The 26,599-nt window shown below is 37.1% G+C and overlaps 1 protein-coding gene across 1 annotated transcript; it reads left to right on the top strand.

The window, feature by feature from the left end:
• Positions 1–11: 11 nt before the first annotated feature.
• On the top strand, positions 12–26,599 carry NOC3L (NOC3 like DNA replication regulator). The gene is made up of 21 exons (XM_006053592.4): positions 12–162; positions 1,101–1,308; positions 4,224–4,356; positions 5,242–5,399; positions 5,995–6,048; positions 7,671–7,801; positions 8,828–8,989; positions 9,361–9,454; positions 11,135–11,310; positions 11,715–11,843; positions 16,215–16,346; positions 18,001–18,081; positions 18,414–18,514; positions 20,596–20,668; positions 20,754–20,817; positions 20,904–20,975; positions 21,313–21,494; positions 22,751–22,879; positions 23,569–23,666; positions 25,801–25,885; positions 26,237–26,599. Exons 1-21 carry the CDS (start codon positions 154–156, stop codon positions 26,306–26,308), a joined length of 2,343 nt encoding a protein of 780 aa, XP_006053654.4. The 5' UTR covers positions 12–153; the 3' UTR covers positions 26,309–26,599.

The following is a 26,599-nucleotide window of genomic DNA, read 5'->3' as shown; positions in this document are numbered from 1 at the left end:
CCATTTCCGGCGGCGGAGGATGGGGAGGGGCTAGTGGGAGTTTCCGGCTGGCTCAGTGTTGCTGATTTCGCACGTGTGTTGCGGGTTCGGGATTCCTGGATTACCACTGTCACTGGCGGATTTGTCCAGCCGGGGTGCCCTGCACACTTAAGGATGAAGGCCGTAAGTGTCCTCAGAAGCCTGGTCCACGCGGCTTAGGACCCTTTTGGGTCACAGAGTCGCTGCCGTTGTATGGGGGCGGCGGCAGTGGCCTAGATTAGGGGCTCCCTGGGCTCCCTCCTGGCTCTCCGCGCTGTCAGCTTCCTCTCCCTTAGACCTGGCTCCTTCTTTTTCACCCACTGTGCACGCTTGGCTTCGGCGGGCCGCAATGACACTTGCACGAAGTCTTGAGTTCGTAAGATGTCAGACTTGAAGAGTTCTTCAAGACCATCTTTTGAACCCGTTATTTTACAGACGAGAAACGGTCCTGCTTTAAATAAGTTTATGAGTCTTGGGACCTGAGATAAGTCCCTTTTTTTTTTTGTTCCTAAAGGTAAGGATATAGAAAAGCAAATTGTAATCCACATGCGAGTTCAGTTTTGTTTTCCTTACATTTAAGGGTCTTTGTCTTGATCTCTTTAAGCTGTAGCTTCATCAGTAATATGAGTATAACAGCAGTCACTACTTCTAGGCTGTTGGCCGTAATATGTTAGAGCACTTTGTAAACAGTTAAGCGATATGTAAATATCACTTGTTATTGCTAAAGACAGCCAACATTTTAATCTTAGTATGCCAAACTACAAGTGTTAAACTAACCTTGAATAACTATTTACCAGTAACTCAGTGGTTTTTCACACTTTTTTGAGTCTTAGACCCTTTTGAGCCGCTGTGATTTCTGCTCACTGTAGGAACCTCCCGTTGAATAACTCCTGATCTACTGCTGTTCTGTAGGATTAATGCCATAGTGTGGTTTTAGCTCTTATATGCAAGATCCGTGACTGTGAGACATTAAAATTGTGGAATTGGCCTAGTGAAATAATCAATTCTTTTTAACCTGATTTTAAAAATAAAGTAATTTATTTTTCTGAGTATTCAGTGCCCCTTCTGTTGTTGTTTTCTAGAGAAGAAATAAAAAACAGGTTCCAAGCTTTCGGAAGTTGTTGAAAACTAGTAAAGTCAAACTTGAGAACAAGCTAAAAAACAAACAGTTTAAACAACAAAGCACTCTCAAGAAGTACCGTAAAGAGCAGAGGAAACTGAGGCAAGCTGTAAAAGATGCTGTGTCTAAGAAACCCGTTCCATTGGAGGACCCAAAGGAAAAACAACCAGGTAACTGTGAAAACATTCCTGTTTTTTATTGATTTGTTTCTATTGATTTGTTCTAAAATATTCTTCATGCAATAACTTTGCTTTTTAGTCATCACTCCTAGGGAAGGATCGTAGTCCTGTGTTTCAGTCATTATGAGAAAACATTTTAATGCAGTATTCATGGTGAAAGAGACCCAGCTTCTGTTTTTAGTTTGTCTAGAAAGCAGATCTGAAGATTTTCAGTGCATACTTGGGAAACAAACTCAGAATAACCATGTAAATAACTTTTGGGCATTCCAGTGCTACCACTTTCCCATTTCACTGGCAGTTAGCTAAGGAAAGAGTATTGCTTTTCTCTAATGCATTCTTCACAGTGTTGCCAAGTGTCACTTAGTTTTCTAAACTTCTGGCTTTCTTTTCACTTGGAATGAAATTGAGCTGTAATTGTCAAGGTTATTCTTTTGTCACCCTGTTCAAAACTCCCAAGTACTCAAAACAGTTAAGGAATGAGACCATTCTGAGTCAGACCCATTTTGCTACAGCAGAACTTGCACTTTCAGAGTATTAATATTTGACTATATCTGACTTTTCTTTCTTCCTGTGCACATCTCATTCTCTTCAGATCAGATCAGATCAGATCAGTCGCTCAGTCGTGTCCGACTCTTTGCGACCCCATGAATCGCAGCACGCCAGGCCTCCCTGTCCATCACCAACTCCTGGAGTTCACTCAGACTCACCTCCATCGAGTCAGTGATGCCATCCAGCCATCTCATCCTCTGTTGTCCCCTTCTCCTCCTGCCCCCAATTCCTCCCAGCATCAGAGTCTTTTCCAATGAGTCAGCTCTTCGCATGAGGTGGCCAAAGTACTGCAGTTTCAGCTTCAGCATCATTCCTTCCAAAGAAATCCCAGGGCTGATCTCCTTCAGAATGGACTGGTTGGATCTCCTTGCAGTCCAAGGGACTCTCAAGAGTCTTCTCCAATACCACAGTTCAAAAGCATCAATTCTTCGGCGCTCAGCCTTCTTCAGAGTCCAACTCTCACATCCATACATGACCACAGGAAAAACCATAGCCTTGACTAGACGGACCTTTTTGATCCCTTGGCAACCATGCTGTTGTGATATATAAAAGGGCATGGGACTGGAAGTCAGGATGCCTGAGCTTTTCTCAGATTTTGTTTCTTACTAGTGGTGTGGCCTTAGTCTGTCACTTAATCTTCATTTATTTAAGAAAAAAAATACTTCATTTATTAAAAAAAAAAAAAATAGGCCTTGCTTGAGTTAGATATGTTTAAAGATCTATCTAAATTTCAGAAGAATTTAAAAAGCATGATATGTTAGGTGTTATATTTTAAAAATAAAAGCAAAAAATGTCTTTCTTCTTACATGTTGAGCATCTAAATTAAGTCTCTTAGGGAGTTGGGTATAGGTATAATGTTCAAGTGAAAGACCTGGGTTAGAGAGAATAGTTTTGCAAATTATTACTATATAGATGGTAATCAAAGCCTTTGACTTGAGTAAAATCACCATGGAGACTGTGTAACATGAAAATAAGAGAACCCAGAAAATAATTTTAAGAAACGCCAGCATTTAAGAAGTGAGTAGAGAAACCTGTAACGTGGTTTGAGGTGGAGCCAGAGAATTAGGAAGAAAACTTAAATTGTATATGTCTTAGAAATGGAAAGAAACATGTTTCAAGAAAGAAGGAAACTTTTTATGTTCTAACATGAAGTAGTCTATAAAATGAATTTTAATTTTAAAAACCAAGATGAATAGTCATGTATATTGGAACTTCCACCCACTTGAAATTACAGGTTATCACCAGTTGAGTAAAAAGGAGAAAAATATGTATGTACACATAAACTCATATGTGAACTATCACAGTAAGAATTAAAAGAAAAAAAAAATAGACTTTCCTTTGACCCAGAGATCACTGCTAGGAATGTATCCTATGATTATTTGAAAATATTTTCTAAGAGTATATATGCCCAAGCATGTTCGTTGCAACACTGTTAATTTATGGCGATTATTATGGCATCTTTGGCATATTTGGCAGTATAGCAATTATTATGGTTAATTATGGCAAAAATATGGAAACTATAAGGGGCTTCCTTTATAGCTCAGTTGGTAAAGAATCCGCCTGCAATACAGGAGACCCTGGTTCAATTCCTGGGTTGGAAAGATGTGCTGGAGAAGGGATAGGCTACCCACTCCAGTATTCTTGGGCTTCCCTTGTGGCTCAGCTGGTAAAGAATCCACCTGCAGTGTGGGAGACCTGGATTCGATCCCTGGGTTGGGAAGATTCCCTGGAGAAGGGAAAGGCTACCCACTCCAGTGATCTGGCTTAGAGAATGCCATGGACTGTATAATCCATGGGGTCCCAAAGAGTTGGACATGACTGAGCAACTTTCACTAATTATGGCAAAAAAAAATTATTTTAAAAATAATCAAAATGTTCATCAGCAGGGAATTGTTAAAATAAATGATATAAAGATATACAATATCATACAGTTGTTGAGACTGAGAGCCATATTCTAGCTATATGATCTACAAGATCTTTGCAGCAGATGACACAATTATCATTGCTTCCTCCTCCAAAAAATTTTTAAGCTGCTGCATATTTTTCTCTTACATGTAAATTTAACGAATTTAGGATGTATTTTAAATTCTTATGCCTGGTGTAAGTGACCTGGCATTTAGAATGCTCTTGGTGTTTAGATTTAAGGGGTCAAAGATGCTAGCATTTTGCCTCACCCATGACAACCAAGTACAGCAAAGAATTGTCCTGCCCAACATGTCAGTAGTGCTCACGTTTAGAAACATTGGGCTAAGGTGGTTGAAAAACATAAGCTTTTCCTATCATAGACACAAAAACACAGGATTCTATGTCTCTAATACTAATTCCTGATTTTTTGTTGTTGTTGTTTGTTGGAATAGGTAAAAGGATTGAGAGGGAAGAGGAAGAAGAGGAGGAAGCCCTTCCTTTAGATATGATGGATGAAGATGACTTACAGTTAATGAAAGATTTAGGACAAAGAGCATCTTTTCTAACGAGAGACATTTCTTCCAGGTAATACTTCATTTAGATTATAGTCATTCACATCCTTTCAACGTGAAAAACTTGGTTCTGAATTTTACTCAGGTGGGTAGTGCAAGATGCTGCTCATCTCTGAACACTGGAGTTTGTAAACTGTAAACCCTATTCTGTAAACCTTATTCTGTTTATTTCGTAAATAAAATTAGCTCATAAAAAAATGATTTTATTTAGTATATATCTTTATTTCTTTTGAGTCTGAATAGTGAAGCAGAGTGAATGGGTGACGTATGCTCTCTGTTTGAGGCAAAACAGTCCCGAGTTCCTTATGGCCACGTTACCCATGTCTCAGTCACTGTCACCCTCTCATGCTGAATTGCTCAGTTGTGTCCAACTCTCTGTGACCCCATAGACCACAGCCTGCCAAGCTCCTCTGTCCATAGAATTTTCCAGGCAAGGTTATTGGAATAGGTTGCCATTTCCCATTCCATGTTACCATATCAGGTAGGTATTATTCTATTTCACAGAAAGGAAACTGTTTTCCCATAGTCACAAATAATGGATCTGAAATTTAATACTTAGGTGAAGTCCAAAGTCCATGCTATGTTCTGAAGGTTTGGGGAAAGTAAAACATTTGGCACAATGTCCACGTTGCTCTGTGGAATACTCTTCAAAAAAAAAATCTGTAACTTTACCTTTATTTTGCCGCTAAAGGGAAAACTAAATGTAAGCCATAGTTTTATGGCTTTATATGGTAGGCCATATGATTCATTTACTATACAAATGTCTCTTATGTTCCTGATCTAAGTGCTAATATTTTTATGCCTATTAAAGATTTGGTTAGTGAGTTATTCTTATGTACTTTTAAAATGATAAGTCTCTAAGGTCTTTTTTTAAAAATACTGAAATTTTTTCCTGCAGTGAGCCTGTTCACGTCAAGAAACGGAAGCATGAGAGTGTTATAGATAAATATGAAAAAATACCAAGAACTCTGCAAACTGTGCCAGAGAAGGAACTGATTCACTTACTTCCTATCAAAGATAAAAGTGGTATAATCCCACAGACCAGAGAGAAACCAGGTGAATCTGATCAGCCTGTGTATTAGATTAAAATTTTGGTCGCTTACTAATATCACATTCAAAATTTTCTCATTCAGAATTTATTTTACTTTGACTTTTACTCATATCTACAAAACAGGGTAGCTACAGTTAGTCATAGAGCAAAGTTGACAATTATGGCCGGAAATACAAATGATTATCTCATAGTACAATTACGCCCATTGTACTGTGAGTACAGCTGAAGCTGCAAGGTTAAGGTGATTCTTTTCAGAGTGTTTCATTTTTTTGTTTCTAAAATTAGAAACATACTAGTCCTTTTTTAGCCTTTTTTTTTTTCATATGTGTATTTTTGTGAAATAAAACACAAAAGTCTGGGACTCAAAGTTGTGATATTATGTGGTTTATCAAAAAAATCCACCCATAAAGCTACCATCTGGGCAAGACATACTGCCAGCACTCAGAAACATCCCTTCTGCTCCCCTTAATCACTAATTGTTCCCTCCTAAGAAAAGTAACTATTTTCCTGAGTTTTATGATAATCACTTTCCTGGTTTTCCTTGTGGTTTTACAACTTACGTATGTTATCACATTTTTAATATGCATATTTTCCATATAGTTATTGACAGTAACCAAGACAAAGAGGATCAAGAAGAGATGGAACCTGAGGAAGGTAATTGTATGCATCTTTTAGTTACTAAATTGCTAATTGAGAATTACTTTTTTTTTTTTTTTTTTTTTTAACTTAATAGTGAATTAGTTTTAGATACAAGCTGTAATATGCATTTTGGAGTACTGGTCATTTCAAGGTCATTTTGAACATTTTCCCACACTTTGAAACTCTCACCTTGTGTAATTTGATTGTTGCCCTTCCTATGGGAAATTTTATGCACTTATGTTTGGTGATGTCTAGGCATGCATGGAGAGTCTGATAAATTATTACTATTTTGAATTCTTTTTAATCATAATTTAAGGACCTGCCTACAAATAACTATTAACTTTTTAGCCTAAAGGATAAAAATGACTCTGATACAAAATTATTTTGGCTCTTTCTTAGAGCAGTTATACTTTATGTATGTCTATTTTACATAACTAAATGTGGGTTCTAATAGTTGGACCAGTTCCAATCACAGTTAAACTGAAAGAACATATTTTATTGTTTGAAACTATATTGGTTTGGAATTTGTGATGAAACAAGCTAGTTAAATTTTACTTTGACTTAGCAAACCTTATTAGTGTAAATGAGATTACAGGGCAACTATTTTAACTGTTTTGGGTCATCCTTCATAGGCTTATAACAGATTATGCTTGTGTGTTTGTTAAATCTAGTTGCATGTACATTTCTTAAGGTAGATGTATTTTGCATAGAGTTGAAAACAGGAGCATGTTTTGTACTTTCTAAAAACTAAATCAGATTGTTCTTTCTCTTAATTTGTATGAATTATTGTGGGTTTATTAGCACAGTGGGCTTCCCTTATAGCTCAGTGGCAAAGAATCCCTACCAATGCAGGAAACGTAAGTTTGATCCCTGGGTCAGAAAAATCCTCTGGAGAAAGGAATGGCTACCCATTCCAGTATTCTTGCCTGGGAAAGCCCACAGACAGAGGAGCCTGGTGGACCGCAGTCCATGGGGTCACAAAGAGTTGGATGGACATGACTTAGTGACTAAACAACAGCAACAGTTAGCATGCTGCTGCTGCTGCTACTAAGTTGCTTCAGTCGTGTCCAACTCTGTGCGACCCCAGAGACAGCAGCCCACGAGGCTCCCCTGTCCCTGGGATTCTCCAGGCAGGAACACTGCGGTGGGTTCCCATTTCCTTCTCCGGTGCATGAAAGGGAAAAGGGGAAGGCCAGTCGCTCGGTCGTGTCCGACTCTTAGCGACCCCATGGACTGCAGCCTACCAGGCTCCTTTGTCCATGGGATTTTCCAGGCAAGAGTACTGGAGTGGGGTGCCATTGCCTTCTCCGTCAGTTAGCATAGTACTTAAGAATAGGAACTCTTAATCAGACTACCTGGATTTAAATCCCATTTCTGCCAGATATTTGAGCTTAGGCAAGTTACTTTCTCTTTGCCTCAGTTTATCTACAAAATGAGGCTAATGATAGTATTTGCCTCATGTGATTGATGAGAGATTTATATGTATTAATAGTAATCTTGGCCCATAGCAAGTACTTGGTAAAAGTTAGCTATCATTATGGTTGTTTGTTACTACAAGAAAATTATTTTAATCATTAAGATTCTTGGATACTTGTAAATAAAGAAATGTTTAAGAGGTGAAACCTAATCTATTTCAGAGATAATTGAGAAGCCCATTAAGGAGCTGACATTAGAAGAACATTTAATTGAGAGGAAGAAGAAACTACAGGAGAGGAAAATGCATATCGCAGCCTTGGCATCTGCCATATTATCAGATCCAGAAAGTAATGTAAGTATAATTAATTTCCTTAGACTGTTCATATTATGTGGTGTAATAGTCTGATCTTTTAAGATTCTCTTCTTAGCTGTAAGCACACATGGAAAGAAGGACATTAACAAAATGGTAGTAACTGAATTAAAATAAGAGAGTTCATAGAACCTTAGCCTAATCCAAATCTGAACTTTGTTTCTAATGTGATCTTAGAAAAGTTGCTTGAACGTTTTGAGTCTTATTTTTTCATCTCTAAATGAAGATATTGGACTATACCTGATTGATGTATGTAACAATATATTTCAGAAAGTGTTTTCAGGGAAATAGGACACACATGTTTTAAGAAAACTCAGTGCCATTTGTGGCAACATGGGTGGATCTAGAGATTAGCAGACTGAGTAAATAAAGTCAGAGAAAGACAAATATCATACGATATCACTTATGTGTGGAATCTGAATAAATGATACAGTTATAGAAAACAAAATTACAGTTACCAAAGGGGAAAAGGGTGGGGGAGGGATAAATTAGGAATTTGGGATTCAGATCTAGATTATTATAATCTATATATAATATAGATCAGTAACAAAGATCTACTGTATAGCAGAGGGAACTATATTCATTATTTTGTAATAACCTATAATGGAAAAGAATCTGAAAAAGAATACATATATATTTGTATGGGTATAACTGAATCACTTTGCTGTACAACTGAAACATTGTAAATCAACTATATTTCAATTTTAAAAAAGGTAGCATCATTAAAAAAAGAAAACTCAATAAAAAAAGAATTTCTAAAAATAGATTAATAAATGTAAACTTTTTAAAGTATATTTTTTCTAACTGAGTTTTTTAACAAAAATTTGATGAACTTACAACTTCAGTGATTTATGTGTTGTTAATGTGAGCAGTGTCTGGAGTTGTGTGTGGCTGGACTAGACTGTGAGCCGTTGTGTGAATTCCACTTATTGTGCCAGATGTGTGGTGGTTTTCTTTTGTTCATAATTATCTTGCCATTTCTCTAGCCTTATATGTTCTCTTTAACAGATTAAAAAATTGAAAGAATTACGTTCTATGCTGATGGAGCAGGATCCTGATGTGGCTGTTACTGTTCGAAAGCTGGTGATAGTTTCTTTGATGGAGTTATTTAAAGACATTACTCCTTCATATAAAATACGACCCCTAACAGAGGCAGAAAAATCCACCAAGGTAATGCTGGATATAACTACTACACAAGATAAGCTGAAAACTTTGCTTTGGTAGAGACAGGAAAAGGGCTTCCTTGATAGCTCAGTAGTAAAGAATCTGCCCACAATGGAGGAGATGTGGGTTCAATCCCTGGGTCGAGAAGATCCCCTGGAGGAGAAAATGGCAACTCCCTCCAGTATTCTTATTGGAAAACCCCATGGACAGAGAAGCCTGGCAGGCTATAGTCCACAGGATCACAAAGAGTCAGACACGACTTTAGCAACTGAGCATGCAGAGGTGGGAGAAATAGTGGGGGTACTCATATTTTGTGCTAATTTAAAAATGGATTTTAATATTTTGATTTAAGAAAATGATCTTTTTGGTCTCTTTAGATTCGCAAAGAAACCCAGAAATTAAGAGAATTTGAAGAAGGCCTGGTTAGCCAATACAAATTTTATTTGGAAAATCTGGAGCAAATGGTTAAAGGTATATTAAAAGTATCCTAAGAATGTGTAGCACACTGAGCTCTCATCAGGAAGGTGAATTCTGTATTCTGTCCTGTGTGTTGAGTCAGTATAGTGTATGATGAGGAACAGAGTCTATAGTCAGACTTCCTGAGTTCAAGTTCTGGTTCACCTCTTAGTACCTGTGATAGGCAAAGGACTTAACTTCCCTGTGCTGCAGTTTTTCTGTCTATAAAATGGGAATAAGAATAGTTAAAGTGCTATTCTTTAATAGTATTTTGATGCTTTTCTTTAATAGGAACAATCCAATCTCATTGAATTGTTGTGAGGAGTGAATTAATTTATAGGTATGAAGTAGGATTATAGTGCCTATACTAGATACTGTGCATTATCAGCTATCAGTATTAGTATTATCATTGCTGCAGTCCTGTACCTAGTAAATAGTTGTATGTTTCTTGAATTTATGAATGGTTAGAATTTATTCTACTGTTTTTTATTTGGAAGGAGTAGTCAGGGGAGAAAGATAATGTGATTGGACGTAATGAGTGCCTTGAAAATGGACTTAACATTTGCTTTCTCTTCGTTCAGAGGAGAAAGGGCATAGGAATCATTCTGACATGAATGGGGAAGAGATTTCTTGCCAAGGCAAGGCGCTTTCATCTGACTCAGTTGGGCTCCTTTACTCAGTGCTGGGTCTAAGGATCACCCAGCTGCCATCTCAGCTGCAACAGATCTGAATCTGTTGGCCCAGTACGGACGTGGAATGGGGTGGGTGGCATGGATATTGCTTCTGTGCTCTGTCATCTCAGCTGGAACCTAGATACTAGCATTTATTTATCTATCATAATGTCAAGATTCTTCCCTGTTGTAGCGTGTGTCAATATTTTCCTCCCTTTTAAGGCTGAATAATATCCAGTTGTATGTACACACTACATTTTGTTTGTCCATTCATTTATCCATTATGAAGTCTTGTCAGTTTTAAGTAAATAGAAAATATTGTTCTTAATTATGATGAATGCAGTCTGTTTGAGGAAAAATCATTTATGAGAAGCAAGTTCAAAACAAAGACACTTGGGGAATTCCCTGGTGGTCCAGTGGTTCGGAATCTATGCTTCCTCTGCTGGGGGCACGGGTTCGATTCCTGGTAGGGGAACTAAGTTGCTGTATGCTTTGTGGCACAGCCAAAAAACTAATTAATTAATTAAAATTTTAAAAAGTCACTGTCTTTCTCATCTCGGGCTGTGTATGATGAAGAGGGAGGTTTTGAACCTACTTTAGAAAAAAATTGGCATATTTTCGTATATTCAAGTATCTTATATTCGAGATACTGTGTTACAGTACATTACAGAGTATGTGTGTAGATATTTCTAGAAAAAAGGTACTGTGAATCATCAGTTATTCTGAAGAAGTTAAACCTCTTGTGGACCTCTTGGGTAAAGATACCACAATGAGCATTAGCACTAAGCCCAGGGAAATGATGTAAGATCTAAGATCCTTGTAATTGTGGGGAGAGTCAGAAGATGAATGATGGTAGGTAAATGTTAGTGATAACATTTGTACTTGTGTCTTAAGCGTAGACAACTGTTATTTAAGAATTCAGATGATATGTTGATTTTTCATATGATTGCCTGTTGGTGTAAAAGAAACGAATTAATTGAAATTTTAACCAGTGAGTGAAGTAACTCCAGTTATCTTTTGTTAGACTGGAAGCAAAGGAAGCTGAAGAAAAGCAATGTGGTTTCCTTAAAGGCCTACAAGGGCCTGGCAGAGGTGGCTGTGAAGAGCCTGTGTGAGCTGTTGGTGGCCCTGCCTCATTTCAACTTTCACAACAACATCATTGTGTTGATCGTCCCTCTCATGAATGACATGTCAAAATTGGTGGGTTGCTTTTGCTGCTTTTCCTTAACAGAAGATCCAAGACCATGTGATTATTGTTTTCCTCTCTCTCAAAATTGTTTTGGAGCTCTTATTTATTGCTAAAATGGGGTCCATTAAATACTGTCTCTTCAAGAAAATCGTTTGAAAATAAATTTGTTGCAGCGATTCTGAGTAGCAGCTGGTCTTAGCCTCCGGGGAACATCAGGCTTGTGTCTGTACACATGTGGCTGTCACAACTGTGGTGGTGGGAGGAGGCATTGTTGCCGCTGGATCTGGTGGGTGAAGGTCAGAGAGGCTTCTAAACAATATACAGGGCGGCCCCACAACGAAGAACCACCTGGCCCAAAATGTCAGTATCGCTGCAGTTGAAAAACGCTGGTTTAGTGTAACATTTTATTTTTCAGATATCTGAAATGTGTTGTGAAGCAGTGAAGAAACTATTTAAACAAGATAAATTAGGCCAAGCTTCCCTGGGTGTAATTAAAGTGATATCTGGTTATGTGAAGGGCAGAAATTATGAAGTTAGGCCAGAGGTAAGCCTTTCTTTTCTCACCTCGCATTGTGTTTATTTTTAAAGTACAAAGTTAATTTTCAGTTGTTATGAAGCGTTTATTTTTTGTAGAAGTGTATGAACTATAAAGTGAAAGTACTCCCTCAAAGTAAGCACTCATAACAATTTGGCGTGTATCCTTCTATCATAGACATTTGTGTATAGAGACATGCTGTGTTTATATTTTAAAATAAAAAATGGGTTTATACAATGGAAACTATTCTGGAGTTTTTATGGATTGTGGCTTTCTGTAAAGGGCTACCCCATTCTTTTGAACGTCTGCCTCGGTATTCCGTTACGTGAACATGTAGTCCCTACTTGAGGGGCGGCTGAGTTGTTTCTAGATTTTTGCTATTATACAGTCAGCATAGAAAAGAACATCTTGGCCATGTTATTTTTTCACACTTGTGTGAATATTCTGTGAGTTAAATTTCTTAAGTGTCGATACTGTGTCCAACAGTATACACGTTTAAATATTTGAAAGAGAAAATCAAATTGTCCTCCAAAAACCTTTGAACACTTGTGTTCCCACCAGTGATGAGTGTCATTTCCCTACAGCCTACCCAATGTTGAGTATTTTCACTCTTTAATCTGTGTTAGTCTGGTGGGTAAAAAAATTGTATATTAATAGGTTGTTTATTTTGTTTACACATTGTTCTTAGTAAGGTTTTGCTTCCTTTCATGCATTTATTAGTCATTTGAACGTTTTACCTGTTTGTATTGTTTGCCAGTTTTTTCCCTCAGGTATTTGTCTTTCTTAATGATATGTTAATAGTTTTTAAAATACTCATTTATGTCAATAAAAACTATGTACTAGGCACTATTCTGGGTCCTAGGGATAAAGTAGTGAACAAAAGAAACAAAAGGTACATGTTTGTTGAGCTTACATTACATAGTAAGCATATTAAATCTTTGCTATATAAATTGCAAATATTTGTTGCTGTCTTTTAATCTTGTATTGTGGTCTTTTTGCTTCATACAAGTTTTGCATTTTAATTATTTTATGGAATTGATTTTTTTTTTGTATTCAAGAATATGAAGTATCTTACCTTGATGTTCTTAAGTGAAGTTTTATGGTTTTCTTCTTTTGGGCCTTAGATATCTTTGTTAATTTAATTTTTTACTGTTTTATAACTTTGAAGTCTTCCTTTGTCATCAAACCCTTTTCATCCCCTGAAGCTGATCATTTTTGCTGAACTGCTAAAATTACAAATACTGAGCTTAAATATTACTCAGAATATTAGAATAAGCAGATAATAGGGCTTGAACACAAAACTGGATGTGAGGAAACACTTTTATTTTATCGATGCTAGAATATAAACTGCTTCCTTTACTTTCTTGGTATTTGTTTTGTATATTTATAGTTTTTACAGTGATTATTTTTTTAAGGTGTACGATGTGATGATTTAATGTATGTACACATTGTGAAATGATTACCTCAGTCAGGTTAACACATCCGTTACCTCTCATAACTACCCGTTTTTCTGTAGTGAGACTATTTAAGACCTATCCTCTTAGCAAATTTCAAGTGTATAATGGAATATTATTAACGGTAGTCAGCATGCTGTACATTGGATACCAGAACCTATTCACCTCATAACTGAAAGTTTGTATCCTTTGACCAGTTTCCTTATTTCCTCCACTCCCTGGCAACCACCATTCTATTCTCCGTTTCTATGTGTACCACTTCTTGAGATCATACAGTATTGGTCTTTCTGTGTCTGGCTTATTTCTCTTGGCATAATGTCCTCCAGGCTCATCCATGTTATCACAATTTGCTTTATTCATTCATCTGTCCAGCAGACATGTAGATTGTCTCCATATCTTGTCTTTTGTGAACAGTGCTGCCGTGAACATGGGTGTGCAGGTATCTCTTTGAGATACTGATTTCATTTCTTTTGGATATATACCCAGAAGAGGGATTGCTGGATCATATGATAATTGTAGTTTGCAATTTCTTGAGGAGACTCCATACTGTTCCAAAATGGCTATATCAGTTTACATTCCCACCGACAGCGTACAAGGGTTTCCTCTTCTTCCTAACTGCACTGTGTGCCTGCTTGGGTGCTTAGTTGCTCAGTCGTGTCTGACTTCTTTGCAACCCTATGGACTGTATCCTGCCAGGGTCCTCTGTCCATGGGATTCTCCAGACAAGAATACTGGAGTGGGTTGCCAGTCTTTTCTCCTGGGGAATCTTCCCGACCCAGGAATCAAACCCGGATCTCCTGCATTGCAGGGGGATTCTTTACCCGCTGAGCCACCATAGCCTTTCTGACAGATGTCAGGTGGTATCTCACTGCCGTGTTTATTTTCATTTCTATGATGAGTATGCTGTTGAGCATCTTTTCATTTGTCTATTGGGCATTTGTTGTTCATCTTCTTTGGAAAACATACGTATTTAGGTTCTTTGTTCTTTTTTAAGTCAGGTTATTTGTTTTTTTTTCTGTGAGTTGTTTGAGTTCCTTAGTATTTTGAATATTACCCCTTACCAGATACATGATTTGCAAATATTTTCCCCCATTCTGCAGGCTGCCATTGCATCTTATCAGTGTCTTTGCATGTGAAAGGTTTTCAGTTTCATATAGTCTCACTTGTTTGCTTTGCTTTTGTTGCCTGTGCTTTTGGTGTTATATCTAAAAAATTAATGCTCAGACCAGTGTCAAGGAGCTTTGGCCCTGCATTTTCTTTTATAGGGGTTTTATGGTTTGGGGTCTTTAATCCATTTTGAATTAACGTTTATGACTGGTAGGATAAGGGTCCAGTCTCAGTTCTATGTATGGATATCCAGTTTTCCCAACACCAATTTTTGTAGACTGTCCTTTTCCTGTTGTGCATTCTTGGTTCCTTTACCAAAGATTAGTAAGGGACCATGCGCTGCTTTCTTTGATTTGGAGTTATTTATTTTGGGAGGGGGCTTCCCTGGTGGCTCAGCAGGTAAAGAATCCACTTGTGGTGCAGGAGACACTGGTTCGATCCCTGGGTTGGGAAGATACCCTGGAGATATTTTATGAGCACACAGAATACCTACAAAATACTAAAATCTTCTGATACCTAGAATGACTTCAGGTGTAGTATTTATGCTTTTCATTCTTCCTGGTTTCCATTCCACACTTTAAATGAAATTCTCAGCTTTCTTCAAAATGTACGTGTAGGAACTTCAAAATAATACAAACCTGTAGTTCTCCAACCGCTCCCCACCCCGCCCCCCCCCCCAACACACACACACACACACACACACACACACACACACACAATGCTGCTGTAACTGCAGGTCAGTAGGGTGGTTTCTTCCCCAGAAAGTGTAGGATTTTAAGCCCCTTTTCTTTGTGTTTGGATGGCCGCTGTAGCACACAATACATCAATTTCTGAATTAGTTTCTGATTTTTTTTTTTTTTTAATGGCTTAAGGCAGTAGTACTCATGGTCCCTGGACCAGCATCAGCTGGGCCCATATGACAGACCTGCTGAATCAGAGACTCTGAGGATGGGGTCTAGCTGTTTGTGTTTTAACAAGCCCTCTGAGTGAGTGTGATATTTGGTCAAGTTGGAGAACCACTGGCTTAAAGAAATTGTTTTAAAATGAATAACACTAGTCTTCATATTATTTTTTTATTGCAGAAAAAAAGATTAGAACTGTTAACTGCAGAATTGAATCTGATTTGGGAAATGAAAGCTGGTTTGAAAGTGAAAGTGAAGTCGCTCAGTCGTGTCCGACTCTTTGCGACCCCATGGACTATAGCCTACCAGGCTCCTCTGTCCATGGGATTTTCCAGGCAAGAGTACTGGAGTGGGGTGCCATTTCCTCCTCCAGGGGATCTTCCCAACGCAGGGATCGAACCCAGGTCTCCCACATTGTAGGCAGACGCTTTAAGCTGGTTTAGAGATATCTGAAACATCCTCTCCCCGCATGCTGGTCCAGCCTTTTCTGGCCCGTCTGCTCTTGCAGTCCTGTCTGCCGGTGCCACATTGTGTTCTCTTCTTCTGCTTCTCATTTCATGGCAAAGTAAAATTATGTGTATTTAGACAAATGCTAGTGTCCTGCTGCTGCTGCTAAGTCACTTCAGTCGTGTCCGACTCTGCGACCCCATAGACGGCAGCCCACCAGGCTCCCCCGTCCCTGGGACTCTCCAGGCAAGAACACTCCAATCATAGACAAATTACTGAATATGTTTAACAAAAAGATAATAGAACTTTGTATAAAATGTGGTAAAAGATGTTGCAGAGTTTTTTTGTTTTTTGGATTTTTTTTTTTAGCTTGAAGGAAGGAAATAACATTGTTTAATGCTTATTCTGTTTAAAGTATTTGAGAGCAATATAAATAATAAGCTGTGTATTTGTGTTTTTTTCAATAACAGATGTTAAAAACATTCTTGTGCCTAAGAATCAAAGAAATAGAAGTGAAAAAAGATACAGAGGATATTAATAAACCAAAAAAGTTCATGACTTTTAAGGAAAAGAGAAAAACTCTATCAAGAATGCAGAGAAAGGTTTGATTGATTTCCTTTTTGGTTTTAATTGATTTTAGAGTAAAATCAATTAGGAACAGGTAAAAATCATAGTTAAATCATATATAAATATATTTAGAGGATTTTATTTTCCCCAGTTATTGCAAAGAAATGTTTTATGAAATCAACTTTAACTGACAATTTATTAGCAAAGAGCAACAGGTGAGAAGGTTTTCTTGCCATGTTGTCTTTTATCCTTTGGCTTTTTCTTGCCGTGCTGGCTTTTAAGATCGTCTTAGATTTGTTGTGATAACACAGATTCCTTCCTTAAAAGAAAGGGTGTATTCATGTGAAGTTGGCAACAAAATAGGTTTTAATTGAATCTTGTTTCTCTGTTGCTTTGTATTTGAAACCCAGGTTGAAATTCCAGACTTTTATTTATTTGCTATGGGACTTTGTAAACTTTTTTTTTTTTTTTTAGTATTTTGAGAAATAGAGCTAATAATAGCTCTGCCTTGCAGGGGTCACTGTGCAGTTTAAATAGAATAATATAGGAAAACCACTTAACGGAGTGTACAGCACTGGGTGTACTATATAAACATTGGTTACCACCACCACCATCATTATGATCTCTTCTCAAAACATTTCTAAACAGTTTATTAAGTTATTCAAATGGGTTATTAGGAACAAAATAAAAAGTCATTTCCAGAAATATCCATCTTTGAATGGGTCTAATAACTTTTGAAAACAAGACAAATATCAGAGGGAGGGGACACATGTATACCTATGGCTGATTCTTGTTGACGTTTGACAGAAAACAACAAAATTCTGTAAAGCAATTATAACTCAGTTAAAAAATAAATAAATTTTTTAAAAAGGCAGAAATATCAAAATAGACTTAGTGATTGTTAACAAATGAAGGTTAATATTTAAATTATTTATACTACACTCTCCTAATGTAGGTTGGACATGCCTGTTAGGAATAGCATGTATGTGGCTACCGTGGGGAATCAGAGATTTTTAGCAGATCTTTAACAACTTCATGTGAGGGGAGGAAACTATTCCTCAGTCAGTCCCCTTTGTCTCAGGCAGTGTAGCAACCACTGTTTGCTGCTCTTACAGCAGGAAGGAGTGGGAAAAAAATTTTTTGTTGTTGAATTTCTGTATGTTTAGTATCTAGTTTTATGCATTATATGTTAATAAGTTTGGGAAGTATTGTTGATGACTGGTTTCCACATTTTACGTGATTTCACAATAAGAATTCTTTCTGGGCTGAGCATGTCCATTTTTTTCTTTTTGAAAGAATTTAAGTTATAGAAAATTTAAGTTACAGAGAGTAACAATAGAATTTAAGTTACAGAGAGTAGTATAATATATCCCATGTATTTATCATTCTGAAGAGCAAGTATTAGTACACTTCAGTTTTTTTTCTTGAAAAGAAAACACTGGTGATGGAGTTGGAGTCCCTTTCTTCTCTCTCCAATCCCATTCTTCTGCCTTCCTCCTCTCAGGCAGCCACTGTCATATAATTGGTTTGTGTATGTTTCTTATCCATGTTTTTCTATTTTTGCTTGTATTTGTATCTGTAGACAATCTCTGGTGTTGTATGTGTTTCATAATACTGACATATAATGCATCTCTGAAGCTAGCTTCTTCACTCAGTGGTACACCCTTTTTTTTTAAAATCTACTTTCAGTGGAAGAAAGCAGAAGAGAAACTAGAGAGAGAACTTCGGGAGGCAGAAGCTTCAGAGAGTACTGAGAAAAAACTTAAACTGGTAGGCGGTTTCACACATTCTCTTATGCTTTTAAAAAGGTTTTGTTAAATAATCTTAACTAGAGACATTGTTTCAACTTGTGGTTATACGACTTTGGTTTACTTCATGGGGCTTAGGTGTGTGATATGCAGGAAATATTAACCTGATTGATGATGGTTGTTTTAGGAAATAACAGGATGTGTATCTTCATTCTGTTTTGTTGAAACTCTTAAGGTTGAATAGCGAGGAGGGATGGGAAAAGACAGAAAAGACTGGGCTTTCAAAAGTGATAGTTTTGCTAACTTGGGAGAAAGTGTACTAGGTTATACTGAAGTCATTTTGTCTGTTCTCAGCACACGGAGACTCTGAACATCGTGTTTGTAACCTACTTCAGAATACTGAAGAAGGCCCAGAGGTCACCTCTCTTGCCAGCAGTTTTGGAAGGTCTTGCCAAGTAAGGGCTGTGTAGGTTGAAATCTTTTAAATTCTTTCTAAATAAATAAGACCAAAATAATCATGAATTTTAAACAGGGCTCACGAATGATAACCTCGTGTCCTTCTCAGTTCTCATTCCTTTTTTATTTGTTACTAGCCTTTCCTTGAAACTATTTGTAACACTACACATTTTTTGGTTTTCTCATCTCAAACCTTTACTTTTTTTAATTTCCTTCACTAACTCTTTCCTCCTGCTTACTCAGTTTTCACCGTCCCTAAGATTCATCCTTTAGTTCTGGTTTCCTTCTGCTCTGTAGTCAGTTTTTAGTCTTGTATAATCTGTTCCTCTTAAGATAGGTCTTTTTGTATTTTTCTGTGAACCCTGATGAACCTGTTGGGGGATGTGAGCCAGAGTTATGGTCGTCATGATAGTTTTCTACAGTTATTTGAGATATTGTCCCATAGAACAGTGCTATCTAATAGAAATATAGTGTGAACTACATATGTAATTTAAAATTTTCTTTTAACCACATTGAAAAGGGAAAAGAAACAGTGAAATCAATTTAAGTATATTTTACTGAATTTATTTTATCTAAAATATTATTTTGACATGCAGTCAGTGATAAACATTAATGAGATATTTGGCATTCCTTTTTTCATAATGTATCTTCGAAAAGTGGTATATATTTTACATTATAGCATATCATCTCAGTTTGAACTAGCTGCATTTCAAATGCCTGATGGCCAGTGGCTACCATTGTTTGGCAGCCCAGTTTTAGAGATAGGACTAATGTCTGGAAGATAGAGAAAAGGCAGATTCTGTTCAATATAGAAGAAATGACTTCCTAATGACTAGAGCTGTTTGGTGATGAAATGCTTTGCCTCATAAGATAGTGTGGTTCTTGTCATTGAAAGAGGTTAGTGAGAGATTCAAAGAGAAGGTATTTGTTACATTAGGGAGGACCTGTTTGTTTTTTCAGTGACCAATATCTTTTTTTAAACAAATTCTTAATAATACTCATTTATTAATACAAATTCAAATAATGCAGTTAAAAATTAAAAGATCATAAGTTTCCTGCTTTCCTTTACCAGTATGTAAATGTGCCTACTTACCTTCTTTCGTATAGATTGAATCTTTCACACAAATGTATACTGTTCTGTAACTTTTCTTTTTTTGATAAACAGTTATTCTCGGTATCCTTCCTTGTTAGTATATACAGACCCACTTTTAAGTTCATGATACTCCATTTTATGGATATATAATACTTTATTTGATCAGTCCCCAGTGCTACACTGGAAATAGCTTCAGTGTACTTGTGTGTATATATTGCTAGGTCAATGAATGTGTTCATTTTCAATTTTGATAATTATTGCTGTATTACTTCTCCAAAAGGTTGTACCAATGCACAGGGAATCTGTGACCTCTAAGGTCTTTCCTTCTAAGATTTACTTAGTGTCAAAGGCTCTTGCACTAATATTGAAGAGATATCCTGACTTGAACTACTTCAGTGCCTAATATTTTATAGTGTACAGAGTGCTCTGACATTTAGTAGCTCACATGATTCTTTAACTCTATTGAGTGATCTCAGTTATTTCCAGAAATAAAAGGCCAGAATTTAGGATTATGTAGGTAATTAATTGAAGAGCCTTAGCTGGACACTAGGTCCAACATTTATTTTAAGCTTTCCTAGGGTTTGTTTTCTTATTAATAGCAAAATCTTTCCTCTCTTCCTTCTTCCTGGCCCATTTTCCTAGAAGCTGGAACTGATGACTCCTTTGTTACTTAGAACATCACTTGGGCACCTAGTCAGCTTGTCTCAGAGAAGTCGTTTGCTCTTAGCAACTTCTTTCTCTGAGCAGGAGTATTTTTGAAATATATTTAATTTGTTTAGTGCCTCATATACTCCTGCTGAGTATAGGGTCTAGTTGTGGATGAATTGTCCAAGAGGCCAGTATGAATTAATGAAAAATATAATCTCTAGCATCGCTAACATTTTCAAACAGTAATATTAAAAACACCGTTTTAAAGTCAAATTTAATTTTTAAGCTCTGTATATCTATTTTTATGTTACCTTTTAACCAAATTTTGTTTGATTCTAGGTTTGCTCACCTTATCAATGTGGAATTTTTTGATGATTTATTAGTAGTTCTACATTCTCTCATTGAGTCTGGTGTAAGTAACTCTACTAATAAATTACTTTTTAAGATATAAATTGTAGTTATTCTTAATATCCTTTTTTTGTCTTTGTCTTTTGAAGGACTTAAGCTATCAAGAAAGTCTTCACTGTGTCCAGACTGCTTTTCATATTCTTTCTGGGCAAGGTAAGATAGTGTCTTGACCAAGTTTTGTTTGTCTTGGCCTGTGGAGGCTGTAACACACCTAACTGATGTATTTTGTTATTTCAAAGGTGATGTTCTGAATATTGATCCAATGAAATTCTATACTCATCTTTACAAAACACTGTTCAAGTTACATGCAGGTACGTATGTTTAAGATAATGTGTCTTTAATAAATCTTTATCTTTTAAGAATATGTTATGACTGCAGTTCTAGTCAATGAGAATTGAGAAATAGGAGCTGGTACATACAATGCCAGCCTGCCAGTGCCACACATCTGTATTTCAGAAAACTTTTGGAATTGACTGGAGATGAATTCCAACTCAGAGCAATACACGGGCAGGGTAGCACTGCTTCATCACTTAGGGAAATGATGTGGGACAGGTATGACAGGGTCATCTGAGATTTTGCAAGTTCAGTGAAGCTGCATAATGAAAAAGGGATGAGACCAGCTCTGAAGGGTCTTATCTGCTGTTTTAGGTGCGACGAACGAAGGTGTTGAGACTGTCCTCCAGTGTCTTGATGTCATGCTGACTAAACGCAGAAAGCAAGTTTCTCAACAGCGGGCCCTTGCCTTCATCAAGCGCCTTTGTACCCTTGCTCTTCACGTGCTTCCAAATTCGAGCATTGGCATTTTAGCAACTAACAGAATACTAATGCATGTAAGTAGGGTGCAAACAGATAGAGCATCGTTCTTGCTATGTAACAACGGTGTTTTGTTTGATGTATGTCTTTTCCCCCATTTACAGTATTATTTTAATTATAAAAGTAATTCATATTTGTGATAAGATTAGGTAATAAAAGAAGTACATAAAAATATGAAAGGAAAACATTCCACCCCTACGGACACTCTCCAGAAATAACCATTTTTACCAGGTGGTGTGTATCCATCCAGAAGACTTTAAAAAATTCATATATAAACATGTATGCTAAAGACACACAAGTAGTAATCACTCAGTCATGTCTAACTCTTTGTGACCTCACAGACAGTAGCCCACCAGGCTCCTTTCCCTGGGATTCTCCAGGCAAGGATACTGGAGTGGATTGCCATTTCCTTCTCCAGAGGATCTTCCCGACACAGGGATTGAACCCTGGTCTCCTGCATTGCAGGCAGATTCTTTACCATTTGAGCTACAGGAAGTCCTAAACACACACAAACAGATTTTTTTTTCTTTTAATGGAGACGGGATTATGATATACATTTCTGTTCTACAACTTTTCTTTTTAACACTTACTGGTGGCGAACACATTTTTGTGTCAGTAAAAATACAGCTACTTTGTCTTGTTAATGACTGCTGGTTTAACATGGTTCTTACTGTGTGAAAGCACTGTTACAATGCTTTGCAAAAATTAATTCACTTAATCTTCATAGCAACTCTGAAGTAGCTACTATTTTTCTCATTTATAGATAGGAAAAACTGAGGTCCAGAGAAATTAAGAAACTTGCCTAAAGTGACACTACTAGTAAGTTGCAGAGTTGAAATTAAAATTTAAGCAATCTGGCTTTTACACTTTGCATTTTTCTTTTGATGGATGTAAGTTGTCTGCGTCTGTGCTATTATAAATGATGCTATAGTGAATATTCTTATATGTGTATCTAATGTAATTATTTCTATAAAAAGGATTCTTAAAAGTGGGGTTGCTGAGTGAAAGACTATCTGTTTTCTTTTGCAAGATGAAATGAATTATTTTCAAAGCAAGCTAAGAAAATATTCTTTTGCAATTTTTGTTCTGTTATGGAGCAAACTTAAATTGCAGAAAATAAAACTAGGTATAAAGTACATGTACTTTATATCTCTTATGTAACTATAGAACCAAATTATGTTTAAATAGAAATAAAAGTACAGAATCCAATAGCATCCTTAAAATTAAAAATATTGTTTTAATTAGTCCTTCTTTTTATGTGACATTTTTGCAGACTTTCCCTAAAACAGACCTGTTGCTTGACAATGAATCTCAAGGGAGTGGGGTTTTCCTTCCTGAGCTGGATGAACCCGAGTACTGCAATGCTCAGAACACCGCTCTTTGGGAATTGCATGCACTGCGGGTAAGAGGATCCCCCCCTCCCCACCGCCCCAAGCCCTTTCTTTTTTGAGAAAAATATTTTTCACTTTTTGCCCAAGTAGTTATAATTGCCAGACAACTTAATGTATTTTGTTTTGGGACTGCCTTTCCTACAATTCCTGTCGTAATATTCCACATCTCACTTTGCTCTTGCTATTAAGATGCTAAGATGCATTTTCTAAGGAAGCAGAAAATGGTGACAGTTGTAGGGTGAGATTTCCTGAAATCTTTCCCTGACACTATTCAAAATAGAAGATTCATTATCAGGCATATTTGTATTGGGTCCTATCCAGGGATACTTTGGAAGCCTGCCAGTTTCAAGAGGGTTTCACCTATGTTGTGGCCCTATAGTGTGAACAGTAGCATTCGAGTGGAAATACATTTCAGGAAACCTGTTGTAAACTAACTTTTTTTACTCTGAAAGAGAAATTGCCTTTTGATTTTCCTTTTCATACTGTAAAAGCAAGGCTAAGCTACATCACTAGTAGCTTGGTCATCAGACTTGTATTGGAATCTTGTGAGCAAAAATACTGTTTTTTCTGTGGGTAGCTGGTTCTAATGAATTAGATATGCATTTGTAGTTTTTAGAAAAACTGCTGTTTATTAAACTGTGGCTTGTGTCTTATAAAATACTGACCCACTCAAAATGTGGTGGTCCTCTTTCCCCTTCAGCGACATTACCATCCCATTGTGCAGAGGTTCGCTGTTCACCTCATCGCCGGAGCCCCTTCAGAAGGCTCGGAAGCGCTCAAACCAGAATTGAGCCGAAGGTAGTGTTGAGCGTCGCCTACAGAACTTGGGCTTCCCTGGTGGCTCAGAGGTTAAAGTGTCTGCCTGCAATGGCAGGAGACCTAAGTTCGATCCCTGGGTCGGGAAGATCCCCTGGAAAAGGAAATGGCAACCCACTCCAGTATTCTTGCCTGGAGAATCCCATGGACGGAGGAGCCTGGTGGGCTACAGTCCACAGGGTCGCAAAAAGTCAGACACAACTGAGCGACTTCAGTTTCAGTTTATAGAACTGCAGATTTCAGCTGATAGCTGTTTGACTATGAGAAATCTGTTTTTTTACAAAGTAATAGATTTCAAAATGGAAAGTGGCCAGTTGGTCATCTGGATTTGGTCCACTTCATATTCTTGAGTTATTCCAAGGAGAAAACATTGCTAACTGAGATTTGGTTTGTTTTGAATAATTACTTTTTTTTTAGTTATAAAAAGTTTCACACATACAGATTTAAGTAGAAAGACTAGTGCATCCCCAGGTGCTTATTATTTAGGTTCAACATGTAATAAGATGATGCCATATTTGCTTTATGTGAAGATCCCTGAGTCTAACCAGACTCCCCCTTTTTCCCCCTCTGAATGGTTCTGCTAGGACCAGAAAGGGAGAAGTGAGGAAGCAGAGAGAAGTGCTTTGACCTCGGCCACCTAGAAGGCAGCAGTTTCTCTTGTTAGCCCTCACAACTATCTTTTTGTGTCCCCTGACTGGTCAGAATCTGGACCAGAACTTAAAATGTTCATCATTCTCTTCCAGATGGGGAAAGGGGTCCTCCTAAAAGAAGTTTCTTTACCCACAACTTTTTATTCTGAAAAATTTCAAAAGGTACAAAGAAGTTGAAACAGTAGTAATTATTTTTTCTCCCCCTGACCCCCACACAAGATCAATTAGGAAATACTTCATTCTGCAGAAAAGAAAACACCTTTGTGATAGTCCCACCACTCAGAATTAATATTGTGCTGTAGATTTTCCCCTTCCATTACAGCCCCACTGGTTTCTTTAAGCAGAGACCACAGACAGGTGGCCTGAAAACAAGATTTTCTGGCCTCGTCAGTGTTTGAAAAAAAGTCTGATTAGTTGCTATATTGTAAAACTTGGGGGAATTCACCTAAAAATCACATTTCCAGCTTTTCTTGAAATACTGGGAGAGATGACAAAACAGATCTGTATTTTTACATCATAATAGTTAGCTACCCACCTCTCTTAATGAGATATAAATTGTAATTTCCTATAAATCCTTTTCCTTCTAAGTAGGACAGAGTTAACCTTTGCCCTTCTTCAGTCTCAGATCATTAAGGATTCATTTATATGCAAGGGTATGGACATTTATTCTGTCCTGATTGGCCTCTCCTGGCTTCCAATCCAATCAAACTGAAGAATTATGCTGTTGGAAATCCGTGGAAGATAACTCCATGCCTTGTTTTCTCATGACTAACTTAACACTTAGTTGCATATCTTTCACGTAACTGATTGAGTTGGGATTTGATCACATTAAACTTGAGGTCTTTTGCTCAGCCTTCTTTTCATTCAGGCTTATATTTATCCGTGTATACCAGACCTATATGAGGTGGATTTAGTTGGACAATGAAGTTTTAATATGGGGATTTAGGACTTATTTTATATGTATGTTTTGCTGGTTTTCAAAGAAAACAAAAGCACTAATTAGAAAAGATATATGCATCCTTAAGTTCATCACAGCATTATTTACAATAGCCAAGATATGGAAGCAACCTAAATGCCCATCAATAAATGAATAAAGAAAGTGAGGTATATATGACTGGAATATTACTCAGCCATGAAAAAAGGCATTAAAGCTTGCCCTTTGCAACAACATGGATGGGCATAGAAGGTATTATGCTAGGTGAAATAAGTCAGAGAAGGACAAATACTGTATGATTTCACTCTCAAAGGAACCAACAAAACAGAAATAGTCATGGATACAGAGAACAATGAGGTGGTGCCAGAAAGGGGGGGCTTAGGAGGAGAGAAGTAGGTGAGGGAGATTAAGAAGTATACATTGAGTACAAACTGTTTTCTCTGGGTACGATCTAATTCTTTGGGTACAATCTAACTTTTCAAGTTATACAGATAGATTGGTGCCTTTACATTTCTTATGTTTGTTATTATAGATCTGCTGCAGAACTTTTTGAGGCTTATAGCATGGCAGCAATGACCTTCAATCCTCCTGTTGAATCTTCAAACTCCAAAAGGAAGGTATGTGATAATTTTCATAATTTTTTTAAAAGATGGAATAAAAACTAAATGTCTCTTAGTAACGATTTCAACTTGCTAAATTGTTTTCTAGGTGGATTTTTTTTTTTTTTTTTTTCATCTTTAGGAGTTGATGGTAGGGTGAATTTCTGGGATTGGATTCCTGTGGAGACAGGAGACTGTTCATTCAGTATAGACTAGCTGACATGTCCAAGACCTGACACAGCTCCTGTCATCGTTACGTTTCATGTGCTGCTTTGATGTCAGCTGTTGCCATTTTTAACTTTGCTCATGGCTTGTCTTTTGCTTACAGCATAAGCAGACTTTTAACCCATACTTCTAATATTTTTTCAGGATAAAGTTTTACAAGGGGATTCATTTTTGAATGAAGAGTTAAATCAACTGATCAAAAGACATTGCAGTTAAGTTGCTACTCAGTTGCCTCTGGATTTCACCAAATGTTTGGAAACATCACTACGGTAGTAGAAGAATGAGGAGTCAGTGGACTTCATGTATATTTGTGTGTTTGTGCAGGTGCACATAAAGATATATTGTTAATTTAGGACCTTCTCTTGAGGAGAAAGAATTATCTTTTGCGTGGCACACGGTTCTGTCCCAGTCCTAAAAATATGCACAGGAAAATCAAGACTATGAGATTGCTTTTTACCAGTCAATTACTCTTTGTAACCAAATAAATCTATTTTTATTGCACCACCA

Source organism: Bubalus bubalis, chromosome 23 (assembly GCF_019923935.1).
Source record: "Bubalus bubalis isolate 160015118507 breed Murrah chromosome 23, NDDB_SH_1, whole genome shotgun sequence".
NCBI lineage: Eukaryota > Metazoa > Chordata > Mammalia > Artiodactyla > Bovidae > Bubalus > Bubalus bubalis.
The sequence above is the reverse complement of the archived record's forward strand: the minus strand, read 5'-3'. Positions and strand labels throughout refer to the sequence as shown.

Excerpts from the sequence above, each read along its gene's own strand:
- NOC3L (XM_006053592.4), top strand. Across the intron at positions 8,990-9,360 it reads AGGCAGAAAAATCCACCAAG|ATTCGCAAAGAAACCCAGAA; the intron begins GTAATGCTGGAT and ends TGGTCTCTTTAG. Across the intron at positions 22,880-23,568 it reads GGGAATTGCATGCACTGCGG|CGACATTACCATCCCATTGT; the intron begins GTAAGAGGATCC and ends TTTCCCCTTCAG.